At 39.1% G+C, this 26,786-nt stretch overlaps 1 protein-coding gene across 2 annotated transcripts in view; it reads right to left on the reverse strand.

Annotated features, from left to right (window-relative positions):
- Window positions 1-26,786, reverse strand: part of vps13b (vacuolar protein sorting 13 homolog B) — a 337,411-nt gene that overhangs the window by 12,946 nt on the left and 297,679 nt on the right. For both annotated transcript variants that reach the window (XM_077526198.1, XM_077526199.1), the window contains exons 47-57: window positions 13,433-13,588; window positions 11,441-11,707; window positions 8,540-8,623; window positions 7,804-7,979; window positions 5,840-6,010; window positions 4,562-4,769; window positions 4,302-4,490; window positions 3,299-3,445; window positions 2,183-2,469; window positions 1,769-1,896; window positions 1,492-1,688 (exon numbers count right to left, since the gene is read on the reverse strand). In XM_077526198.1, coding sequence (XP_077382324.1) covers window positions 1,492-1,688; window positions 1,769-1,896; window positions 2,183-2,469; window positions 3,299-3,445; window positions 4,302-4,490; window positions 4,562-4,769; window positions 5,840-6,010; window positions 7,804-7,979; window positions 8,540-8,623; window positions 11,441-11,707; window positions 13,433-13,588 — 2,010 coding nt within the window. The remainder of the gene's footprint in view (window positions 1-1,491; window positions 1,689-1,768; window positions 1,897-2,182; window positions 2,470-3,298; window positions 3,446-4,301; window positions 4,491-4,561; window positions 4,770-5,839; window positions 6,011-7,803; window positions 7,980-8,539; window positions 8,624-11,440; window positions 11,708-13,432; window positions 13,589-26,786) is intronic.

The following is a 26,786-nucleotide window of genomic DNA, read 5'->3' on the forward strand; positions in this document are numbered from 1 at the left end:
AAAATAAACAAACAGATTTCACCGAGCATTATGCAAACATTCTTTTCACAGATGTGTTCTCGAACATGCACGCGTCAGATTTTACCCTCCCTCCCTCCCAGATCAACTTGATCAACTCCTCATGTGACAAAACGAAGAGCCCACTGAACACTTCACTCAGCAGTCATAACAAGCCTGATCTTTGACCTCCAGACCCATAGCACAGAGGTCAGAAGAGGACCCCACAGTAACCAGAGAAGCGCGGCCTCAGCCTCAACCCCAACCTGCGGCTGGCTAGACACAACACCAAACATTACGTACTTTCCTGGTACGCCTGACCAGCTGACCAGACAAACTTTAAAACATTTGAATTGCCACTGCATGGAATCACCTCTTGTACTGTGTAAGCAGTGTGTGTTATGTTTTGATCATGCAATCATAATTTATCATCAGTATTAAGTCCCCTGTAGTAGTGTTAATTTCGTCAATGAAAACTAAAAAAATATTTCGTCAACACACATTTTTCAGTGGACTAAAACTAGACTAAAACCCTCATTAATAAACAATAACTGAATAACTAAATCAGTATGCATTTTCGTCGACTCGAAGACGAGTCGAAAATGTACTTCACTTGATACAAACTGGACTAAAATCTATAGACATTTTAGTTGACGAACAAAAACGAGACAAATTATGATTTTGTAAAATCTTGTCTGCTAATCTGTCACGTCTGTGACACTGTCATGTGACACACCCCAATTCAAATTTGTAGCTAGCAAGTGAAACATGCACAAACACATGGGGCGGACAGGAGCTGGATTCACGGTGAAAGGTTAAAAAAAAATAAAAAAAAATAATATTAATAAAAAAAAGTAAATTATAGTTCTAAGTTACTTAACATGAATCCAACAACTATAACATTCCAGCAATAATGTTAATGCAACTGCTAACTAATGTTGGATAACTTACTAGCTCATAGCATGGAGCCATAATAGCCACTGTAATTGTGCGTGTCAAGTTGTTTTTCATCAAAAAGATGAAAGAAAATTTGATGTGAAAAAGTTTCAGATCCGAAAAGGTTCAACATAATCTGCTTACAATATATATACATACTGTGTACGGGGGTAAAATGGTTGTCCTGACTAAAACTAGACTAAAACATTGACAGTTTTTGTTGACTAAAACTAAACGAATAAAATTACGTTTTCTTGGACTAAAATAACGACAAAAACGCTAGATTTATAGTCAACTAAAAATGGACTAAATAAAAATGGGATGATGCTGAGGTGATAAAAACTAACAAGTGTGAAAGAAATTGGACTAAAACTGAAACAAAATTTATAAATGGCGGACAAAATTAACACTACCTGGTAGCAGTCATTTTTGTCAAAAAGAAATATTCTAATTTAAACTCAATAAATGTACTTGAAAATAAAAATAATTTGCAATTTTGTGAGTGTTGTAGACATCCACCGCCAAAAGATTTCTATTTATTTATTATTTTTTTTGTACCTGAGTACCAGGGCAATTGATGTCAATGGGATCTGTCCAGTCTGTGCTGCCGACATCTGCTGTGGTTTTTAGCAGCAGGGTGGGCAGTGCTTCTCTCTGCCTGCAGTCGGGGAAACTGGAAAAGTGATGGTAGAGCTCATGGTGCACGGAGCTATTTGCAGGAAGAGGACAACAGAACACCTCAGTCCTTGGAGTTTCTGTAAAAGTTCAAATATTTAGTAAGATCTCCGCAATTCAAAGAGGAGTTATGAAAGTTATACAAAGACTTTCCTTTCACCTTTGACGTTCTCCTTAAGCAAAAGTTGGATGGGGCATTTGTTGTGAACCAGCATTGGAGGGCAAGGATCTTCATTTAGAGTAATGTATGTCACTCCAAGGTGCTCCTGGTACGTCAAGACTATGGTCCTGGAAAATTCAAATATACATAAAGAAATCCATGCTAAAGATCATAGCAGTCTCATAGCTAAACAAACAAAACACGAGAAATAGTAAAAGACGTGGGAAAATGTGGGACAAGCTGAGATGGATGAGGACAAAGTCAGGAACTGAAAGTGGGAATTCTCTTTCTTTGTTTCATTACTGTTGCTTAGCAAGCTACAAACTGCTGAGCACTTCCTTTCTTTTAGTCCTGTGCCAGCTTGCTCTAAATTGACCGTTGCTGCCACAAGCTCTGTGGTACAGTTGAACCCACCTGCTGATCGGGCCACCCCCAGAGCTCGTTTCACCAGGAACCGACACACTCTGCCGAAGGAAGTCTGGTCGGACGGGTACGGGGAGGCTCCATGCTGTCGACCCATGTTTGGCATCAGGCCTTGATAATGAGCTGAAAAGCAAGCATTTCACTGGCAAGGGGAACTCCACTTTCCCCTGATTGCTGGTTTGAAGATGATCCCAGCATGGCAAAGAGCAGGGTTTGCTCTGAGATGACGGTTGAGATGGAGCCAGGTTGAACGTCGTCGTCTCTGGTATGTCACAGGCCTGGGCAAAGTACAAAGACACTTGAACTGCATTTGTCATTAAAATTAAAATGGATGAATGGATGAACAACCAAGGTTACATAGAAAAGTCGAGAATACTCTATATGCTTAAACCTCATTATTTATCTTAAGTGACTTTTTCCAGCTGCTATGTGTTAACTTGGTAGCTGAGAAGTGCTGGGCTGGTTTAATAGGATCACAAGCGATGAAGACCAGATAATAATGGCCATTCTGGAATGTTTTCAACAATTGCACCCACTTTGATGTTATTTAAGACATTTTGTTTTAGGATTTCAGTATGTACTTTAGTGGCAACTGGCACACTTTGGCATTTTTTTCTGTAGGGAGATCTGAAAGCCTGTAAAATGACATCATTACATTGTTGCTCCCTTTGGGGGCATGCAACAGATGAAAGCGAGAAGGGAAACCTGCATCCAATTCTGGATGTGAGTCTAATACCCTTACCAAGTGCCATTGACTCATGGTGAGAGAGGGGGAGCAAAATGATCTGATGGAAAATGGCTTGCTGTGTCCTTCTAATCCATTTGTGTGGTCGTTACTGGGTGTGTATGAGTCATGTGCACAGTGTAGTATTTACTGTACGTGTGAAGCTGTAGTAGGGAAGGACAGACCTAATTCTGCGCCATACACAAGCAAACACATTTTTGCCTTGCAGGAACTTTTTTTTTCCCCTTACATAAAAGCATTGCTATGTGTCTGGGGTTTTCATTTTTCCCATTCAACACAAAATGTGTTTGTATTATACTCTTTTCAGTGTGTTGTCCTTCCACTTGAAATATACAATTCCATTCAACATTCAAGCTTATTACCTGGTTATCACTTCCCAGCCTGTGGTCAGTCAGCAGGGGCCTGTAGTGTATCATATAAGGGGTGCTGTTGACGAGGATTGTTCTGTCCTCGATATGCAGAATCTGGATGCCGTGTTTGACCGTAGACGACACACAGAACTGACAAAGCTTTGGATGAAACGACAGACACAGGCAAAAATATTAGCTATGGAATGCTTCATAAATCAAGACATTTATTTGCTTTCTGTAGTGATTATGGCAGTAAAAGCAGACATAAGTTTTATATTGAGACAACACTTGCCAATATCCACATTAAATTAATAACTGAATGATAAATAGTCAAACAAGGCTGAACTGTCCTAAAAATGTCAAACATTTATCACTCCAGTCCTATGGCAGCTACCTAAATACCAAACAAACTATCAACCAACCAACCAACCAACCAACCAACAAAAATGTCACTTATTTGACTAAAGATGAATGATTTGCCCCATATCATTCTAGTTCTATGGCAGTTAGCTAGCAGCTAACCAAGTTAGGTGGAAGGTAATAATGGTTTTGATGGTCAGATATAAATTTACAATGTTCATAAAAGGTGAAACTTCCAGTTGTATAGAACCGCACTGCATGATGTTGACTGCTATTTTTAATACAGTCCCTGTATTTTTAACAATGATCTACCACATTTAATGAGCAATATTTAAAAAAAAAAAACCTGCTATTTTACCAAGGCAGGATTTTAAATGTATTTAATAATAATAATATTGCATGTGTCTAATTAAAGGTCTGGTAAATCTATTTTCCAATGGGATACCACACGGATGCTATTTTTAGACTGCAAGGCCACGTGACTTCAGTTTCATGAGTATTAAGTGTGGTGACGTATATCGTGCGGTACCTCATTACTCTTTCAGGTTTACTTGCCAAAGACTTTCAACATTACAAAAGAACAGAAACATGTTTTGTCTGAGATGATCAATTCATGTTGCTATGCTAGCTAACATTCATGATTAATGCCCCTCACCTTCTGTCTGCCAGGGAAGGCTCCCAATGTGATGTCCGCCTCTACATAACCTTCCTCATCCAAGGTTACCACCGCTGAATCTGTGCCCTCCTTCCATCGAGGTGAGGTTAGATCATGGACCAGTTTCATGGCTGTAGACTTGTGGACAGTGTTCGTTTCAGCCCAGTAGATGCCGATTTGGAAAGCTTCCTACATTGAAGCGAGATGGTCATCCATTTGGACTAAAAACTGCATGCTATGAAATTAGAATGCTTCCTTACCTTGAAGTTGGGTGGTACTATGACCTTGCCGGCTGGTATCTGCAGCACAATGGTCTCTCCCTCAAAAAGCCACAGATCCCACTGGGAATGATTAGCTAACAGGGCCCAGGGCAGCAACTCCACCAGCAGGGTGCTCAGGCCCAATTTCCAGCATGATAACTTTACCTGCATGGGACTGTCCCACTGGGCAAGGGGCTCCAGCACAGACCTAGTGGAAGTACTGCGTTTCAATTCACTCCAGCCACATCAATGTCATTTTATTACTGTAGCTAATCAGTAGTTATGCACAATTCAATAAATAGAAACAAAGTAATTCAGGAGTACAGGAACAAAAGGGCATTAATATTGTTGGACATAGTAATAAATGGATAGGAATGGTTTGTGCAAGAGTGGATATATACTGGAAATGTTAATGGCTTGTTCTTTACAGTGAGCTGAGCCAGATGACACAAGCAAACCAATACAAGTGTTGAAGATAGTACAAAGGTAAGCCACAACGCCATGACTGTAAACTCCCCACAGACACATTAACACTACAGGTAAGTACATACATATAGTATGTAGTCAGTTTAGTTTGTTAACTAAACATTTGAACTTAATTACTAAAACTAAAGGGGGTATTTATCATGCCCACTTGCGATGTTTTACACTTCTTTAATAGAGCAGTAGACCTCCTAAAGCAGTTATTCATGAGAGTTGTAAATAAACAATTATTCGACTATATATATGACACAGGCCATTAACACACTGACACAATTCACACAAGTGATACACTGACACAGAAAGCTACTAAACAAGTTCAGATATAGACAGCAAGCAATGGAACACACCGAGTCAAATAAGCATTCGTGCACTCATTGCAAAGTAATGTGATTGCTTGTCTGCGTTCACGCTCACATTCAAACCCATTAAATGTGACCCGGTCTCGACTCGGCTCTCTCACCACCGGCACTCTGCTTCAGCTACCTACTTCCACTGTGGTTAACCTTTATTATATACGGTAGTGGTGTGTTTTGCGTGCACAGGTTTAACTGATATATTGGCTTTGCAGTAGAGGTCAGCCAAATGTTTGGCTCATGGATCCCAAATTTTGCCTCGCAGCACAAATAAAAACAAAAACGCCGGTAAAATTTGACAAGATAATGGTTGTAACTTATTGGTTCAGCCAGTACTACATATAGTACACTACTGTATTGTCACATAACCATCTAAGTAAAAAGCAAGCTTGTTTTACTTGCTGTCATGGGAACAAAGGAAGGAACTAATAAATCGGCATACCTGGCAGTGTCTTTGGAGATGTACGGCCATGATATTTCAGCGGACGCCTTTTGACCATAGAAGTCTTCCAGGATGTGTTCCAGGTTGTCCTCATCTCCATTCTTGTCTTGTATCTGTTTGATGAGGCTTGTGGAGATGGGCACAGCGCAGTGGGAAGCGTCCTTATCCTCGCTGAAAAAGACAGCAAAAACATGCAATCGGGTGTACAGGTCCTTCGAGCAAGCTGGCACCCACACCAGCTGATATAACTGCTCAAAATGAAGCCGGACATACACAACAGTTTACCCATGAAGGACATATTTGGTATAGACTAATCTCAAATAGAGAAGTTTCAATGGAATTTTAAATTGCTCACAATCAGAGAAATCTGAATCGTGTTTGGTAAAAACGCCTACAAAGTGCACAATTCTGCTTGTGAATGAATTGTATCCATTCTGCTATACGATGGAACGGAGGGCTTTTACGGATCTGGGACAAGAAAGATGAGCGGGAAAAGGTGTTGACAGGAAGCTTTTCATTCAAAACTCTTCCTGGGAGGTTCAACTTGAAGAGTCTTCTAATTGTAAGACTCGGTTTTCTGTTGTGGTTACCTCGATGACCTGATCAGGACATGGTGGTTGTGTTTAAGACCTGTCTGTCTCTCTTGCATTGCACCCGCAGCGCCGTCCATTAGAACCCGCAACTATGTGTAATTACAGGAAGGAAAGATGAGCCGTTGACCATTGAACATTGAAAATTGAAACCATCCTTGAGGTTTACGTGTGCGTGTGTGTGTGTGTGTGTGTAAGTAAAGGTACATTCCCACTTGTGGCTTCTGTCGAGTGTGTTTGCGAGTATGGGAAGGGATGAGGCATGGATTGAGTTGGGCTTTCAGGGCAAGAATGGAAGTGTGTGGTGAGACTCGGTTTATTCAGGGGACACTGTAAAGACGAGGATCATTGTGGTCGCAACCCAGAAGGACACGACTCGGAATTATTTTCTGTTCAGACTTATCTGAAACAACAGGAGCTAAATATACCCCTCACTATTACTGTGGTTCTTTTTAAGGCTGCTGTAATCAAAACAAACTTGTGACCAGATATCAACCCCGCACCCCAAAAAACTTTCTCAGGGAGTCAATTACACTCAATCAGTAGTTGCTACCAAAAGAATGAACTTCCCTCTGTTCATTCTCATAACACGACCGTTTATTCATGCACAGATGACAAATACGGTAGGAGTAGCTACCATACACTGTATACATCTGGTAGTAATTTCCCAAGGGGCCACCCACACTGATGCATAAACAGCAATGTTGCTGAAAGTCAAAGCAACTGACATTTATACATGCGTGACATGACACATGAGGTATGATGATGATCTTATCCAGTGAAGTTATTACACTTCAGATGAATTACAGCTGCATGACAATTATTTCAGGGAAAATGCTGATGCAAATGACATTTCATCTCAGAAGAACCTTCAATGGTGAACTTGCAAATAGTGTCTTACAGGATGTTTTGAGCAAGCGAACACACACACACGGACAAGAGCACATGCGTGTAGAACCCGCCAATAAACATGCACGGATACATACTGTATATCCTATCCTCCTCCTAAAACATACACAGAGCGAAGGTGGGACCAAAAACCTGCTCTCTGTTAGAGCCTCTATGTAAATTCGGGGTAATTATAGGGAGACCTGACATGTTGGAATTGAGGTTGGGTTTCTGCTGCCAAGCTCACTTCCTGCTCCCCTGAAATGGTGCTTGGATCTCCCCGGATTGTGAGCTAATGTTGGCTAACAGAGCTAAAATGTGGTGGAACAAAATATGTCTCACCCACTACACGAGATTGAAGCATTAGCAAGTCAGAAGAAGAAAAGAGTCACACTGTCCCTTTGCAACAATAGTTAAAACAAGACTGGATCACTATTGATATGCCACAGTCTTGAATCATGATTATTTAGACCAATTCTTATTTACCTGGCCTGAAAAGTGAGGTGATGCGTGAGGTCTGCTTCAGTGTTGAACAGGGGCTCCTGGTGGCCCCGTCCTAAAACCAGCTGGCTCTCTCTCAGTCCAAGGCTTCTCTTCTCTGTGTGGATGATTACTGGGTCTGGCAAGTGGCTCCTCATGACAAACAGTGGACTAAAAACAACCTGCATGAGGAAATCGATATTGAGAAAGCATTAACTAGTTTTTATTCCACGAAAAGTCATCCAACAAGTACAGGGCTGACTGAAACAGATATCAGCCTCTTAGGCAATTTCAAGATTCAAGAGGTTTACTGTCATATTTACAGTAAAAACACTGGTTATGCAATGAAAGTTTTATTTTGTTTACTTGATTTCACACAGCTCTAGGAATAAGATAAAATAAAATAGATGTGAAAAAAACTTATTGAATCAAGATGCATTCAGTATTGGCAATAAAAATGAATAGCACGTCATGTCGATACAGCCAGTAATGGACATATTATAATAATATTTGACAGAGGCAGGAAAGTGACGACATTACGTCACTGGTTAGGGTGGTTTTGATTATCTGATTAAGCATATGAAAACTGGATTGTGCTTCTGAAATAGGTTTATAAAAGGCTGAATGATATGACGCACACTGCAGTCTTTAGGGCAATAACCAAAAGCTATGAGATAGCCACTCAATTTTCCATCACAATGTAGAAAAACAGAAAATTCCAGTATGAATCTGGGACACTCACCACTCTTTGCTGCATATGGGAATCAGGCTCAATGGTGATGAGATTGCACCAGACAAAGAGCAAAGAACCACCAGAACATGGAACCTGAAAGAAGGCAAAATCCTTTTTAGTGGGCCAAACTTTGTACTAGTCTTGACTGGACTGGAGGATGTGATAATTTCATTGAAAACTCAGCTGTCATCAGCAATATATTGTGGTACAGTGTTCCCTCGCTACTTCATGCTTCGGGTATTGCGGCTGCACTCTATCGCTGGGTTTTCATTTGAGACCATAACTTTATCCATTGCAGGTTTACCTACATATTTTATGGGCTTACGTGCTATTTTTCTTTCTTGGAAATCAGAAAAAAAAAAAAAAAAAAATAAAAAAAATAAAAAAAGATACGCTTGAGCAGAAATTTGTTTTATAAAAAAGGAGACCATAAACATGAGAGTAGGGATAGATGGATTATCGGTGCTGATATTAGGCATTTTGCCAAAAATCGGCATCAATCTTTTTTTACAAATCTTAAAGTGATACTTCACTTATTTAGCCCATTATAGCAATAAAAAGTTAAGATTTTGCCTATAATTAATTTGATACTTTCATTATTTTTCCACGTACAATTAGTACCTTCAAAAACACATTTTGCAACTTGCTGTCGACTGAAAATGACATCACAAGGGCTCAGGTAAACAATCACAGCTCACCTGTTTTCTAGGTTTGGTCATGTGACATTCACAAGCTGAGCTGTGATTGGTTGTGCTGTCAGTCGACAGCAAGTTGCAAAATGTGTTTTTAAAGGTACTAATTGTACATGAAAAATAATGAAAATATCAAATTTATTATAGGCAAAATATTAATGTTTTACTGCCAAAAATTTCTAAATAAGTAAAGTATCCCTTTACGGCCTCTAAATGTGGCTTCTCCCTGAGCGGGAAATGCTTGAATACGTACCGAAATTGAGGGTTTTTAATCAGGATTTGTTCACTTACAGTTTTATTTGTTGCAAATACATTTTGAACATTTCAAACTTTTTTTTTTTTTTTTTTTTTTACCGTCTACAAAGATCTTTTGAAACCTTTTTACGAACCCTTCCGAAACCCCCAAATTATTTACATTTGCATGCATTTGTCGCTCAGTGAGATACAGGGAACTTTTCATTTATGAATTTATTTAAATTTCCACTTCATAAAAAAAATGATGCTGTCACTGGGAACGCCTTGGAAAAAAATAAAATAAAATAAAGAATTTATGTTGATATTTTGGGAAAAAATATTTACAGTAGAAAACTTTAGGGAATTATTTACTTGCTTAATTTTTAATTTAACACATGCTGATGACTCTGGAAACTCCCTGCAATTTTTGTTAGAATTTTTCATATTATTACTGTCACTACATTAGAGCTCAAAATCCCCGTTCCCACATCGTGGGTGCATTTGAAAATATGCTCAAAAAGCACTGCTTCACTCAGACCCCTCAAGAAAGTAACAGGAGTACCAGAGCCCAATGCGTCAGGCACTACAAGGAAATGAAACAGTTGAAGCACGAGCTGATAATTATAGACTGCATTCAGAAATGAATATGATTGAAGCGCACAGGGAAATCTCCACTTAATAATCACGTAAAAGTTTTTCTTTTTAGTTTAAAATGGCATACATTACCAAGACTTGTGCATTGCATTTTAGTCAATGAGTAGAGGTGTATTCGTTGCCATTAATGACGATAGATGTGTAAGATCCTTTTTCACTGGCTTGGCAGTGAATGAGATAAACAAACAAAAACTCAACCTCTCATTTGCGGAAAGTCAGCTATCGGGGGTGGGGGATCATGGAACATATCACCCGTGAAATGTGAGGGAACATAGTGTACTTTTTTTTTTTTTTTGATAAGTACAATATTAAAGGCCAAGAATTTTTGTTCCTTGTGGGGAGATCGTTTACTATTGGAAATAGACGGACCAAGAGTACAAAATGAGAGTAAACTTGCTCGAATGAGGGAGTTCAACTTCTGAGGAAGCTCATCATAATCTCCAGTGTTTATGGCCAAAAATAAGATGGCACACACATAGAAAGTGTGTGTTAGAAAGGATGGGAATGCAATACAAGCATGTTGCAATAGGATGAAGTAAAAAAAAAAAAAAAAAAGAGGAGTTAATACTACAAGTTAACGTAACCAGTGTGTTGGCGAGGGAGTCAAAGAACCCGAGAGAAAGCTACGAGACAATCCAGCATGTCGAATGAGTGTCTGATCTGTACAGAGGCGATAACAGCAGATGCTGGATCGGAGTGGAGTCAGCTGTGGTGGCAGAATGGCAAGAGACTCATAAAGTATCAAAACAAAAGAGAGAACCAGTCAAATAAAGAATCAGATGGGCAACATCAGTGAAGCAGAGATCATCTGGTGCTAATCCAGTGGTGTGAAAGTGTCTTCAAAGCATCTGGTAGTGCCCACATATCAGCTAATGTTTCCTGTTTATAGTTAGCGATGTTATGAGTGAGCATAAACTGTATTTTTTGCCTCTCAACATCTTTGGGTAACAGACTACAAAACTGGAACACATTTGTAAGGGGATGATCCCCGGTTTGTTCTCAAATGATGTGCCATAGCGGCCACCCAGAAGACGATGTGCTCAAAGTTGGTGGTCCAGGCAACAGCAACTAACGGGTGTCAAGATGAAGATATGATATGTGCAATAGGTGCGTTTTACCATCATTATGAAAAGTGTAGTAACTATAAATGCACTTTGATTGTGAATATACAGAAAGAGGGGGTACAGTAGGATCTATTTCCATGTCTGATGTCCCAAACAAACCTTCAGTTCTCCATATGGGAAGTTGATATGTTCAGGGCCAAAAGGATTTTGGTGTGTCTCTAACCCATTGTAAAGTCAAGTAAATTGCAACAGTTTAGCCTATTTACCTGGACAACAGAGCTGCTGGTGCCCTTGTCCTTCCTCTCTAGTTGCACATCCTGGGACCAGTCGTCATCCCCTCGGGCCCTCACACACAACTCCGTCAGTTCGGCATCTTCCAGGATATAGGAAGGCAGCTTCTTCCCTGCTTCCAGGCAGTCACAGTGTTCTTTCACCACTGTCTGCGCGTCAGGGCCAACATAGTGCTGCACCAACCGCAGTTCAATGTCCTCAGTCAGATAGCTGCACATGACCTGCCGCCCACAGATGATCACCTGTACAGGGGAAAAGAGACACAAACAGTGTAAATAGTAGAATGGCACAGGTAGACCACAGCCATCTGTTGAGGCTGCAATATTCCAGTTTGGATCAGCACCAAATTGTACACCTTCATTGAGAACCACTTTCTGCAAATTCAGATTCACACAAACAAATAATCTATTAGTTTTTGTGCTGATTCCAAAATTGCAGTCAGTTTTTTTTTCTCTCTCCAAAGCGTACTCTCCAGATAAGCTAAATTCCACTGATTAGCATCGAGCGCAAATAGTCTCGAAGTTGTGCACTCCAGAAACAGCTCTAAATGCAAATTTTACCTTAAGTATTCAATTAGAATTAAAGTAGCCACATCCGTTGTATAAAAAAAAACAATAGTGTTAAATAAACGCTGCAGCAATGTCTGTTTCTTTCATATTTCATTGTACTGTATGTCATTATTTGAAAAAACGAAAACGAGGATCCTAACAGTGACAAAATTAGATGTGACTGAGAAAAAGTGAGATCAGTCTTGGATTCTGCACCCTAAAAATGAATTAAAATCAGCAGTCAGATCTAACTCAAACAAAAATTGAAGAAACAGTCAAAAATCAACCTACGACAAAGTAAATAATTTTATTTGTTTATTTTTTTTTAAACATAACACTGCTCCCAAACAACTGGTAAGGAAACTGATGACACGGTATATCTAAATCAGGGCAGGGCATTTTTTTTCCCCTAATCGGCCACACAATTATTTGTTATTATTATTATATTTATTTATTTTTACAGTTTATTGCAACTTCACAAGGGTCAGTCAGAGACTGTGGGCAGGCAGGCAGGCCTGCATGCCATGTAATACCCAAGTCTGACCTAAACAGTGTTTAAAAAGTGTCCCTTTGTTTGATACAACTGATAGAGTGGTGTGAGAAGAGTGAGTGATAGAAGATAGAGTGGTTTATTGTGGAAAAAAAAAAGTAGTCAAGTTTGTCAGCAGACACCCACTGCCCCATGCTGAGGTTGTGTGTTATGAGTTGGATCGGACCTACACCCGTTAGCCTCTCATATGAGCCAATGGAAAAAGATGAAAAAACTGCGAGGGACAAAGTCTGACGGAAACCTGCTGTGTCATTGACACCGTCAACAAGTATATGTGTCATCACTACAGTTTGATGGAATGATGCCTTTTTCAAAATACTCTTGTTTTGTATTTATGGAAATGACAACATGACTGTTGGTATAAGAATGCAAATACAGACGCTTCATGGTTTGTGACTGCCTGTGATGTGGATTAAATGGGTACATATTTTATACTCTTTCAATTGGCATAAAGCAAAAAAATAAATAAAGAAGTCATCTCAGTAGCACAGACAAACAAGACCAATGTTGAAAAATAAACAGTTTTCTTGAGACTCAGTGATTTTAAGAGTTATAAATGTAAATAATAAAATACAGATTAAGACCACATGACCGTTGTCATATTTCAAATGTACAAAAACAAATATTTAAATGATATACAGCTAACTGCTACAAGGATTTATGAAGTCATCATTCAAGGTAAACATTTAATTAATTTTTCAGATTCTATGCGGCACATTTGTCATTGTCATTTGGCTTTTATTAAAAATAACAGATTTACTACTAACTACATTAACAAAATCTTTTGAATGCATGTCATAAATCAAGGGAGAGTTTTAAACAATAAAAAGCGATTTGTCATTTTCTTGTCATTGCAAATATATCCTGACCTGTTTCTGGACACCGTTAAGCTGCACCACCTTGATGATGAGCGAGGCTGTGCGACCTTTGTACTCAATGGTCCTGAGCAGGATCCCCACATTGTCCACGCTGAAAGCCTCAGACCAGCGCCAGTTACCCCAGCCTTCGATGCAGATGTGAAGCAGCTGCAGCACGGAACAGAGACGAGGACACACACAAAAACAAAGACAGAGGCACACTTAACATCAGAGGGTAGTCGCCTCGCTCTTTATTTATTGCTAAGCAAAAGGCACATCAACAACAGAGTTCTTTGTTTAAAGGATTTTGGTAGGGGGACAAACACAAAGTTCCTGTTTACTGGTGCAGAACAGGCCTGCTGCTGTACAAAAATAGGAGGCACACACAATAAACTGGCTGGTGGAAAACAGCTGATGTGGAAGCTAACTGTGGCTGCATGTGTGATGGATGTGGACCAGTCTGTTCTGCACACGTCTAAATAGGAGGCAGAGAGCTTGGCCCACAACCATTTGGGCTTCATATCCATCCCTTCAATATGGCGCACACCCGCGTGTGTGCCTGACTGTAAACACACAGCGTCGGGAGGACAATAAACAGATGGTGAACAATTTTACATTGTAACATTTTCCAACTGCGTTTCATATAATTCCTTGAACCACGGGTCACAATATGGCAATATTGATGAGGATGACAACTCAATTCTGTGTTTGCAGACTTCGCAGTGAGCGGATCAAAACCTCTTTGTATGACATAGACGCAAAACAATGGTCATCCATCAAAACGGGACTATATTCTTTTTTGTAAAGACAGCATTTTTAATACAATCAGATTGCAAAGATGTACCAACTGTAAAGAAGTAAAATGAATTGTGATACAGATCCTCACTAGGGTTGAGATTAGGGGATGATCATGGTCATGCCTTGAGTTTTTACTTGTACCTATTTTGCGGCATGTGATGGTTGTCTGCAGTACAGTGCTGTATTTTTATCATTTTATTTCCAAACAGAAGTTATTTTGACACTTTCAGGTACCCTTTAAGTCTCGCAATCCACTTCAGCTAAAAACTTCACTTTGTTCTCACCATCCACCAGTTATCAATAATGATATATAGACCAAGGATGGACAACTTAAATGATGGGGGGGGGGGGGGGGGGGGGGGGGTGTCACCGTTTTCCCATCAACAGGAATTCGCAATATTAAAAGTGTCATGATCTCTTCGTTGTCATGTCACAATATTAAAGGCAGCACATCTGTTAAAAAGGTGAGGTTGTATTTCATGTGTTCAGTTCCTAGCACCCTTTTGTAGTTAGTTTCAACATCTCCATCAAAAAACATTACTTTTTGCCTGCTTCAGCCGAATACAGCATTGTGAACTACGTAAACCATGATACTTTGCGCCACTGAACCAATAGGGACACATTTTAATGACATGAAATGACATGTGCAAGCCAATTTCTTTATCACTGCTGTTATGTACAAAAAAAAAAAAAAAAAAAAAAAAATCACAATATTGTGCTCCCCCCTAAAATAAGAGCATTTATTCCCCCCCAGACACTTTTTTTTTTTTTTTTTTTTTTTTAAACAATACTGTGAGTATTTGTACAGTATCGTGAACTTACCAACCTCCCCACAAGATCACGATAATTATCATATCGTGAGGTTTATATTGTGATATTTATTGTACTGTGATGTTAGGACATCGATATCTCCCTACAAAATATCTTCCGGGCAGCAAATAGCAAAAATCTATGTATAATTTATGGCCATTTAAGTGCATTGGGAACATTGGGGGTAACACAAATAAAGAAATAAACCCCTAATACGCCGAGAAATTCCCAATATCAGTTTTATATGAATAACAGGATTGGCACCACACCCTGCCTCCAAAATTAATCAAGCGGTGACTAACTTGGTGCAGACAACATACAGCACAAATTGCCCATCCCTGATCTCGACCATTTCCTTCATCAGCGAATAAAAATGAGTCTTAATTCTGAGGTCACAGGAAACATTTCTCCTAGCAAGACTGGTCATTGGTAGGCATGGACTAATATTAGATTCTGATGGTTTGGCGTGTTAATTCTAAATAAATATACAGTATGTTATTTCTTGCATTTTGATTTTTTAGGACATGCCAGAAAGCGACATTTTAGAAGAACATATTGCAATACCGTAATTGATCACAAATGACCAGTTCCAGGTCATTGACGCACACTATAGTCAGTTCATTGAATGACTGTGCACATTTTTACTCTGAGCGTGACACGATGAGAGCTCATGTGTCAAACAAAGCGGGTGTTGTCATGAAATGATAGTCACAATACAGGAGCTGAATCATAACTACGCATGCTAGATCTAACGCCCTCTCCCCTCTGGAGGCAACGAGGCTGACATTCCACCTGAGTGAACTCTCGATGTTCGTGTTGCTGCCAACACAACTTGCAGCTCGCCTCGGTCGCAGAACATGAGGCAAAACGCCAGAAAGGTAAAGATTGAAACATACAGAGGCTGGCTTCAATATGCTCCCAGAGGAGAAGCAACCAGACTAAAACATTGGAGTGGTTTTGAACTAGTTTAAAAGATTTGCACATTGCTTTAATGTTTTGAACTTTTAGGCAATCCTTTTTAAAGAAAAACAAATTTCTCCTGGGGTCAGAGAGCACGGGGGAGCCCTGGTCAAGACCCGTCTATGTTTCCCTCCACTGCAATGGTTCCTCAGCGTTTGAAGGCAGATTTCTTTACAATAACATTCTTAATCAAAGCCTGATTTCACTTTATTTGAGACTGTCTCGACTTCCTTTTGGTGGAGTGGAAGTGACATAATTTCTAGGATCTCTTTCCCTGTGGCCTTGATCACAGGGAAAGTGGCGAAGTGGTGTAAACTACCAGGTGGTGGAAGTTATGGTTAAGCCTCGGGGTGGAGAACTACTATATAATCCCCTGAAGCAGCACGGGCATTAGAATAAAGTACCTTCAAGTTTGAGCCGCTTTGTAAGCTGCCTGGCATGAAATGGAAACCTTTTAAGTTGCAGTCAACTTAAAAGCCCGCTTTACATTCTTAGTATTAGTTTCAGTCTCAGTGAGTCGTTAAGAAGGACTGGACTGAACTTCATTACGGTCAAAATTGTTTGGTGGTGCACTTACTGGAAGTCTGTGTTGTGCCTCAGCACCATCTGTGAGGACTGTTTTGTTATTTCAACACTTTTCTCTCCTTTAACCTCGTGGACCCTCCCTCCTCTCTGCGCACGTTATCACGCTTGTGGCTCAACTTGACCTTTAAGACAGACATCATAACAGTGTCTCTCCTCAAACTTCAAACGGCGAGTCGGCGACTACGTTAAGTCAGCACAGCTCTGACTCGAGCAATGAAAAACAAGAAAACAGCGTTAACAGAAATTGAACACGTAAGACAACAAGAATGAAAAATGCAAAGCTGTTTTGCCTCTTTCGGACTTAATCCAACTTTTGTGACACAGAAATAAAAGACAGTCTGCCAGATGTGGTGGCTTTTAGCCCAGGAATTAAGCCAGATCTTGCACTCACATTCAATAAAGGGAGAACCTACCAGGAGAAAGCCTTATTGTTGTAAGATTTTTTTTTTTTTTAAAGAATGTTAATGGGGATACTGTTGATGATGAACTGACACAACTGTATAAGAAATGCTTCCAACATGAGAGTAACGATGAGGCCAGTAGGCCAAGAGCATTGTGATTGACAGCTAAATGAAAATTGGAGCGGAAAAGTTGAGTATACAATTAAGCACTAAATTATTCATACCCTTGCCAAATTTCGAGTTTCTCAAGCGACTCAAAGTCATGTGGTGCTGAGCCCCTGAGATGATCTGAGTCGGGTTTTAAAATGCCTTCCTCAAGGGCACCTTGACAGCAGTTGGGAATCAAACAAAAATCTCTCCAACAACAAGCTGAACCTTTAATTCCAAAAAGCACAAGTCCTAACAAATGATCGACTGCCTCGTCCAATGAACTCCAGCACTTGTGCACGACTGACTGGAATCATTTGCCAAAAGCTAATCTTCGATATTAGAGTTCATTAGAGTTTCCAAAGTTGTATATTGAGTGAGAAATAAATGTGAAAGTCCAATCGCAAACCATTTCTCTGTTGCACAAATCCTTGGGGAGATATCGTGATTATGGTTAAATGATGGTGGTTAGTTAGCTTCCAGCACATGACTGGACCCAGCACAATGTATGTGTCACAATGATCTACTGAGGGATTACGAAACTAAATGGTTGAACGTAATCACACAGAGCATGTTCACGCTGTGAGTGCGCTCAAGTGTATACTGTCTGTCATACGGACACTGAGTTAGTTTCCTGGCTTTGTAACATGTCCACGATTCCAAATCATTTGGAGATTGTGAGTACAGTCACTTTGAAAACTAAGCTTTTTATACATTACTCAACAAACTAACAACTAATTTTAGAATTTTATGATGATGATTAAACTCACCAGCGGTTGCGTTCTTGTGAACTATAGCTCAAATCTAAAATTCAGGTTTGCTAGACTTAGGACTTAGGACTGCTAGATATTTAATTCATTTTGGGAAAAAAATGACCCATGTTTATGGAATGTTTTGTAGTACACTATGCCATAGAAAACACTGATTCGAAAAGTAATCTCTATCAATCCCATTGAGGGTACTCATTTAAGTTACACACTAGGTACATGTTGCTGCCTTTTGCAGGTTCACAGCAGCCAGTGACACAAAACCCATCCACTGTCAGTCCCAATCCCAGATATAATATAATATTGTTAGGTTGAGTCAGGTACAATAAGGTATAAAAATGGTGCCAAAAAAATTATGTCAATGACTGGCTGTGGCAATCCCCGATTGATCAAGCCAGAAGCCACAACCACAGTTGTACAACTGCGTGTTTGAAACAACAATTTTTATTCCCTTCTTTTAGATATCAAACAAGCCATTCTTTATTATCATAAAGGCCAGAGATGGGCGCATCAATCAATAGTCTCAATTAATAGTGCACTCTTCCATCATTGTCAATCTGTCAATATTTCAAGCCGAACCAAACTGTAATCGACAATCAGCCATTCAAACAAAACGGCATCCGTCAATGACTGACACCTTCCGTCAATATCGACAGATTGCCCACCTCTAATAAATATTTACATGCAATCAATATTCCGTTCAAGGTCAAAAATCCGGTTTGTGAAACATTCAGGACGACCCATTTACAGACGTGAGTGGACAGAGTTACTGCCGCATAAAATGGTAGTCTGATCTAAACCGTGACACGCTGACGTCATTACACAAATAGATTACATTTCCACTATGAACTTTCAACGGTCAATAAGAGACATTATATTCATCCACACTAATAAAGCTCCTCGCTCCAAAAGTGTGGTTCTGCCCTGCGTTACCATGTTTCCCCATTTTTGTTTACCTCTGCTTGTGAAGTACCAATGGAACTTAAGATACATGCACGTACAAATCACTGTATTCAAGTTAGGCTCCTTTAACGAGTGGAAACGTAAGTTGGCCGTCACACATACTGTATAAGTAGTTCAGACCCAGATTCATTATAAATAGAATAGCGCATTTGCAGAAGACAAACCCAAGTTCCGTTCAAAGGTGGTAAACCAGATATGCGTTTATATGACTAAATATTCAGGTTAGAAAATGAGTAACCCAGGGGTCTTCTTCAGGTTTTTTGAAAGGGCTATAGACTGCATGTAAACGTACTACTGAAAATAAAATAAAAAATAAAAAAAGACATATCTAGATCTCAGATCCATGAATGACTGATTAATTTGCATTTAATTCCAAATCACATTGATGACAAGGCTTAGATCAACATACCATGCCACTGGATGTATTTATATCAATGATTAACACATGATGACCTTTTGATGTTTTTCTTCCATAATACCAAATATGGAAGGGTCACAATGATGAGATGAAAGTCGACAAACATCCAACTTGGACCGTGAATGGCCTCATAAGATTGGTACCACATGATACACATCTTTGTGGTTGCTACGGAAATTATATGCAAAAAATAACACCAGACTAACATACTCAGAAATGGTGGTAACTTCTGAGAGGCACCCGCCTTTAAATGCTAATAATAACTGATGAGTCAATCAAACAAGCAGATGCTTTCATAGCTCTATGTCACGTCTTACGTCTGCGTCATTTTATCCTGTCCCAGGAGAAATGATTTGTTACAAGAACTTCTGTAAAAGGTGGAGAGATTTGAGTCAGTCATAACCCAAGCTATGATGATCAACTTTGTTGACTCCCTTGGTTTACACATGCTTACATATTACTGAGATGCTTCAAGTGTCAGCATGAAAAGAAGAACAGCAAAATAGATTGTGTCACACATTCTCTACCACGTTCCCAATCTGTTCATAATTTTGTCTCATACACTCTACTCGCAAACTATATAAAAAAAAAAAAAAACAGAGGGGTAATTGCTTTATTTTTTATACAGACCGAAAATATTTGGTTTTACATCAAAAGATAATTAAACAAGAGGACAGTATTTCAGTTTTTATTCCAGAACAACTTAGATGGCATAATTTCGATATACTGGACATACAGGAAAACGAACGACCACATTCTAGGTGAGCAAAATTACGCCAACAAAACAGACTTAGAAACAGATTAAAATTAAAAACATACTATTTACTCCTCTTTAGCAAGTACAATGAATGTGCAGAAGTGTTCAAATCTGGAGAATGACTTGGCAAGTCCAAATCTTCGACTTCTAGCCCCTGATGAACTCTTTTCTGTCTGTGAGGACTGATCCGTTATCATGCTGCATGATGAAAGATCTCCCAATCAGAGTTTAGTTGGCATCTTTTCTTAAATAATCAGACAAAATGGTCATGTAGAGTTCCGAGTTCATTTAGCGGCTGCCATCATGTGTTACATGATGAATGACGATGGAGTGAAAAATGACATCGTCTCCGTTGTGTATCACAGATGAGCATGTAGAATCGGGATCATGAGCACATCATTTCTTTCTTCAAATTTTAGCATTTCAATAACTTTGGTTATTTGTCTCATCAGTCCATATAACATTTTTTAGGCTTGTTTGTGTATTTATTTTTTTCTAATGAGTGATTTCCATCTATTTTTTGTGTGTTGACTTCATTTCAAGTTCACCATTTCAACTTCTGCCTTCTGGAGATTGTTGCATTGTTTTAGGGTATTTCTTTAACATCTCTCAGAATGTTTCTGTCATTTGCTGTTCCCACAAGTAGTTTGATTCTTCTTCAAGTCATTCAAATGATTCTAATGGCAATGGCTAGATATACAGGTACTACAACTTTGCGGAGATGCTGAACATAAACTTTCCCAAAATTACAGCAGAAGATGAAGCTGCACTTTTCATCATGCATAGTGACATTTTGTGAAATAGTTTTGTGAATTATGTATTACTGTTAAATGAGTGTTTTCTTTGTTGTGTATAGTAGTTTTGCGTTTTACATATTTGTTATGTGTCACGTCGTTTTTGCGTACGTCATTGAGTCAGGTTAGTATTCTTTTTAATGATCACCTTGTGTATTTTTACTGTGAATTGAGAGAGAGAATAGAATAACGGTACATTAAAAATAAAATATGTACATACGACATAGTATTAAATTTTCCACAATAAAACATTTTTGAATTATAAAAATGATATGAACCACATACTAAAAAAAAAAAAAAAGCATACGAAACAGAGGCATGTGTTTCCTGGTGAAATGACTTTGAAACCACTTAGCTGGCCTAGCCACCTAACAAATTAGAAACAGGTTCACAAGAACATGAAAGAATTTGGATGATTGTGCTCTGGAAGAGAAACACAATGTTGAATGGCAGGAGGAGGGGAAAAGACAGTAAATGAAAAGCGAGAGCCGGCATTATCCTTGCCAGGGCAGGCAGGGCTCACCAGTGTAACATAAGGGAACTATGATTGCACGGACATCTGGCTGCAATACTTCTTCCCTCCAGAGCTCCCTCTATCTGACAGAACAAGATTTCTCTCCCGCTTCCAGGGTTCCAAGAGATGCAGACAAAGAAGGTGCTTGCACCAAACACAGGCAATATACATAAGTGAGGTTTAAAAAAAAATTGGGGGGGATTATTATTTTTTTAATAATCAAAGTGGAAAAAAAAGCTCAGTAAGAGTTTCACCAACATTATTAAAATCAATTATTGTACTGAGTAATGGCATGGCCAAATACAAACACCCCCAACTCCAGCCATTAACGTCATCGAGCCATCAAACAAGCGGCACATTTCAGAAGTTAAAGGGGAAGTGAACCATAAACATTTCTTGCTAATATGTTCTATGTTACCTCACTAATCTAAACATTACATTGTGATTAATATTACATTTGTGGAATATGAGTTATGCAGCAAAAGCCAGTCATTTTTTATCTATCTCAGCTGGACAGCCATTTTGCCACTTGCTGTCGACTGAAGATGACGCCACAGTTGCTCAAAGCTCAGGCAACGTCCAATCACAGCTCACCTTTCTTCTGAAGCTGAGCTGTGATTGATTGTTACCTGAGACCTGGGCAACATTGACGTCATCTTCAGTCGACAGCAAGTGGCAAAATGGCTGCCTTCTGATATTGATATAAACTGCTGGATTTTGCTTCTTATATTAACTCATTTTCCACTAATGCACTATTAACCAGAATACCGTATTTAGACTAGTGGGTCTGTCTAGTTTAGTGTATATATCGGTGTAAGAGAGGATATTTCATTACAAAAGCCCCACTGATTCTGTAACAGTGAGTTGGAAGTGCAAACAGCGTGCGAAATAAATAAATAAATAAATAAATAAATAAATAAATAAATAAATAAATAAATAAATAATCCGTAACTAGCAGATAATTCAAGATGTTTTAAAGTTTAATTGTTTATTTTATTATTATTATTTTATTTTATTATTAATTTTTTTGTATTGTCACTTGACTGTCAACCAGTGACAGCTTTTCCTGGATAATCTTGAAAATGAATTCTTACCCGATTTAGTCTATCATGTATTTCTTTAAAAAAAAAAAAAAAAAAAAAAAAAAAAAAAAAAAAAGTAAATTGAGGTCACAAAAAAAAAGAAAGAAAAAAACTGCAAGTGTTTCATAAGCAATGACAAGATTGTCAAAAAAGATATGAGCGGAGTGAAAACAAAAGACTTCAGTCACAGTAGGAGACTTTATTGTGTGGCTGACATCATAGCCCAATTTGATTTGAGGAACTTGTTGGAAGATGGATCGCAATTGCTTAAATCTGGAGTCACAATGCAGCAGAGTCATTAACGGGACTTTTGTCATGTGGAGTTTGACCAGAAATGGTTTTGCTGCCCAAACACAGTTAAAGCCCTTTGTTGTAGATTCAAGGCCAGGAACTTGGCAGGGAAGAGCAAATATTTTTATCCTTTCATTTTTAAAATGCTAACAGATTGACATGTTTAAAAAATTACAAAGGAAAAAGATTCTCAAAGTTCAACTCTCATCAACATGATAATTGAATTAATTCCCCACGTCAGAAAAAGAGCACTTCCTGTGGGACAAACTACAGAGGGAGTTGAATTACTTCAACACATAAACTTATATACACATACTAGCAGCCATGACAGAACAATGGATCATCTGATATACACCACGAAGTCATAATACAATCTCGCAGCAAATCAGAGAGAGAAAAACAAGCCTCCTAAGTAAATATTGGGCTGATAGAATTTAGAGTGATGAGAGGGATTTAAGAATATTGAGATAAAACAGTAAAATGGGGGTGGTGTTGAAGGAGACCGACTGTCCTCATTCTATTTTTCATGAAGTTTGGCTGTACAAGTTGAGGGAAGGCGCTGGGGAATGGAATGGATTGTTTTCTTAAAAGGTTGGATGGTGAACAAATGGTGAGTTGTGGAAATGTGTATAGAATAATGTACAATCAATCACTACCAATCACTACTTTACATTGTTGGAAATGTTAAATACAAACGATTCATCCCTAATAAGTACTCAACAAGCACCCATGAGAAACATTAACACTGTAGTCAAAGTAAAGATTAGTTTAAAATATTGCTCCCCTCGCTCCATTGTACTGCAGAACCAAAACAGAGTACCACTTTTGTTGCCATGGCGACCAGGGTTGACGTTAGGGTGTTGGCAAGTGTGAAATTAATTGTACTTTCATTGAGCTAGGACTTCACCAAGCCGTTGAATTACATTACAATTAGTTTAGTTGGCCGGAACAACTTTGCTCCGGGTACCACATACTTACAATTCATATGGTTAATAGTACTTCATGTTTATAGTGCTTTTCCACCTAACACGGCTCTCAAAGTGCTTTACATTCGACTACTCATTTACCTACTGATAACGCAGCATCAGGAGCAACTGGGAGTTCAATATCTTGCGCAAGGATACTTCAATGTGGTCACAATGGCATGGGATAGAACCCACAACCCTTTGGGTTGCGAGACGACCACTCTACCACTGACCCACACCACCCCATTTGCATATTATAATCGTAGTCTGAAAATATTAGACCGCAAGTCACAATATCTTGGATTATATTAACACCATAAGCATAGTTGCTTAATATGTTAATATTAATGTTAATGTTAATATGCATATGACTGAGAACGCTTACGGGCATACAACGTTAATGTAATCCAAAATATAACGAGTTTTGTTCTAATATTTTCAGAAAATGATTTGACCAGGCATATCCATGTGCATATACATTTTGGTGACAACCGGTCACGGTTTTAGTACATTAAGTGTCGTCTTATTTTCGTTCTACAAGTCAACTAAAAGAGGCAACCTTACAACGTAAATAGTATAAAAATATTACAAGTTTCGTTCCAATATTTTTGGGACATTTATAAATATACTGTACATGTGCGCATACATTTTGGTGACAATTGGTGATGGTTGTCCTACATTATGCAACTGTACCATTACGGTTGCACTTGCTTCATATATGAATAACTATAGGCAACCATCCCCCACAACCACCCCCCCCACCCCCCCATTTTCCTTGTTCACCCTCTATATCCACTGTACTTTGCATTTAAAATGTTATTGATCATGTTTGTGCAACCACAAAATAAAAAGTCACGGTAAGGTTCAAAGTCAACAATATTCCACTGTCTGATCTTTAGGCCAAGTAGCAGCTCCACTTTGTGATGAAGGACCTTTACTCAAAGAACTTCCAAGCACTCATTTTCCCACAATGGTTAATAATGTTCGTCTGGGGATTGAACCAATGACCACTATTGCTCACACTCCAACTATTAGACTTTCGCGGAGCAGCAATCACATCAAAGGAGTCAACCATGTAAGCCTGCCGGTGGAGTAAATCACTATTTATTCGAATTCTGATAATTCCTTGTAGGTACTTAAAAGTCCAAAATCCTGGGGGCTTTCTACGCCCCTCTCCCATCTTAACCACATGAACCGCAAGGATTTTCATCAGCCAGGCTGCTTCCTGTACTGAGTAGTCAGATATTTCAACTATCCACACCACACGCCAGAGTCGTGAAAAACAACAGGGTGGAGTTGAGAGGAATTGATGTTACGTGCTTATATGTATAAAAGTATGTACAGAAGAACGCAATGATGAGTTTTTAATGGATGCTGTTAATCACTAGATGGCTCATAGTCTATGATAAATATACATTGCCTTGGTTGGTAAATGCTAGGGTGTGAAGGCATGCGGGGGTTTGACTAGCAAGACTCGACATTTCGCGCTGACAGTCTCCAGATATTTGATCACGTTGTGTAGGTGTGTGTAAGGGTCAGGTAACAGATGACCTGAAGAACGTGACTGCCTCATTTATCCTTTGTAATGCAATTTATATGTATGATTGGCAAAAGAAACAGGGGGGTAAGAAAAAAAAACAACAAAAAACACAGGAGCACTGAGAGGGAATGTGACCTGAGTCAAGGTTCGCGTTACACTGAGAAAACACACTGCTGGTGCGTTCCTTGGGAGAGAAGTGACAGATATCCAGAGGTATGTCAAAATCATTGGAAATGTCTGGTTTGACTGCTCGGATTCAGACGCATTACTCACTTCACTCTTAAACGTTAACACTAGACATTCCTCCTAGAAGACAAGCACAGAGCGAGTTGCTCCTTCGACTTCAAGGAATTTCTATCTTTCGTAACTCTTAACAAGTATATCGATTAGGTGAGAACAGGCAAAGTCCTGTTAATAATGCTGCATTTTCGCTGCATTGTCCAAGTTTTACTTGCCTTGGCTTCAGGAGGTGGTAGATATTTTGTCTCAAAATTGTGCTGTGGGAAACTGCAGAAATCGTCATCGTCCTGAATTTACTTTTAGGCATGTGGCTGTTGGAAACTCTAAGGTGGTTCTTGTTGGAGGTACTGAACACCAGTTTCCTATGCGCATTCATCAAACCCTTTATTGACATATAAAATGTGATTTGGTGAACAAAACGAACAGGGAGGGTAGCCTTTTCATCGAATCTGCCTCTCTTTCACCTTGAATTCAGAAAGTGCTGTATTCTTGTATTACTAATCTCCATGCAATTTAAGGAAGTAATCCTTTAGTTTTGCTCAACTTGGCATTACCAATCATGCAGTGAGGACACTGACTTCCATCACTCAATTCTATTTGTAGAACACTTTTTTCCCCTCGACAAACATTCGGGATTATAAAACACGCAACGTGCCATCACAACAGTCACAAGTCAACAAGGCGGATGTTGTGGCATTCTCAGATGAACAATTTAAGGATTGGATAGATTATTCTCTGTCCCTTTGTTTTTTGTTTCTCTTTTCCCAGTAGATTTGACAACTTAATAGTTTCTTTGATTATTCTATTCCATTCTGCCCCAAACCCCATCAATTCCTCCCATTGCCAAATTGCGTTCTCAGGGGAACTACAGAGGAAGACAGAGAATTTAAGAGAAGGGGACCAATAGTTTTACAGCAGAAAATGAAAGTTCACATATGTGTGTGCCTGTGGGACATTTCTGCTGGGACACAAACATCATACCAGAGTCATGACGAAAGGTTGAAGGACCCAACCCTCATGCACAGGAAGAATAGTTTTGAATAAGAGGGGTGGAGACAATCTACATGGAAAAAAGCTTGGTCAGAAAAAGGGCATGGGCAAGATGCTCAGTATGTATGTTTAAACCCCGTAGAGGGACTGACAAAGCCAGTGAACCAGGAAGTGCTATCATGTTATTGAGTATGTGCATGTGAGTGTGTCTTAGTGAAAGGTGTGCTGATCGCAGCTTCTGCGGAAGACTGCTTAGTCATCGTGTTTTACTGTTCTCCTGACGGTCAATAAACAGCTGAAAAGTGCATCAGCCACTTCTCTCTCTCTCTCTTTTTTTTTTTTTT

The sequence above is a fragment of the Festucalex cinctus genome, chromosome 7 (genome assembly GCF_051991245.1).
Source record: "Festucalex cinctus isolate MCC-2025b chromosome 7, RoL_Fcin_1.0, whole genome shotgun sequence".
NCBI classification, from domain to species: Eukaryota; Metazoa; Chordata; class Actinopteri; order Syngnathiformes; family Syngnathidae; genus Festucalex; species Festucalex cinctus.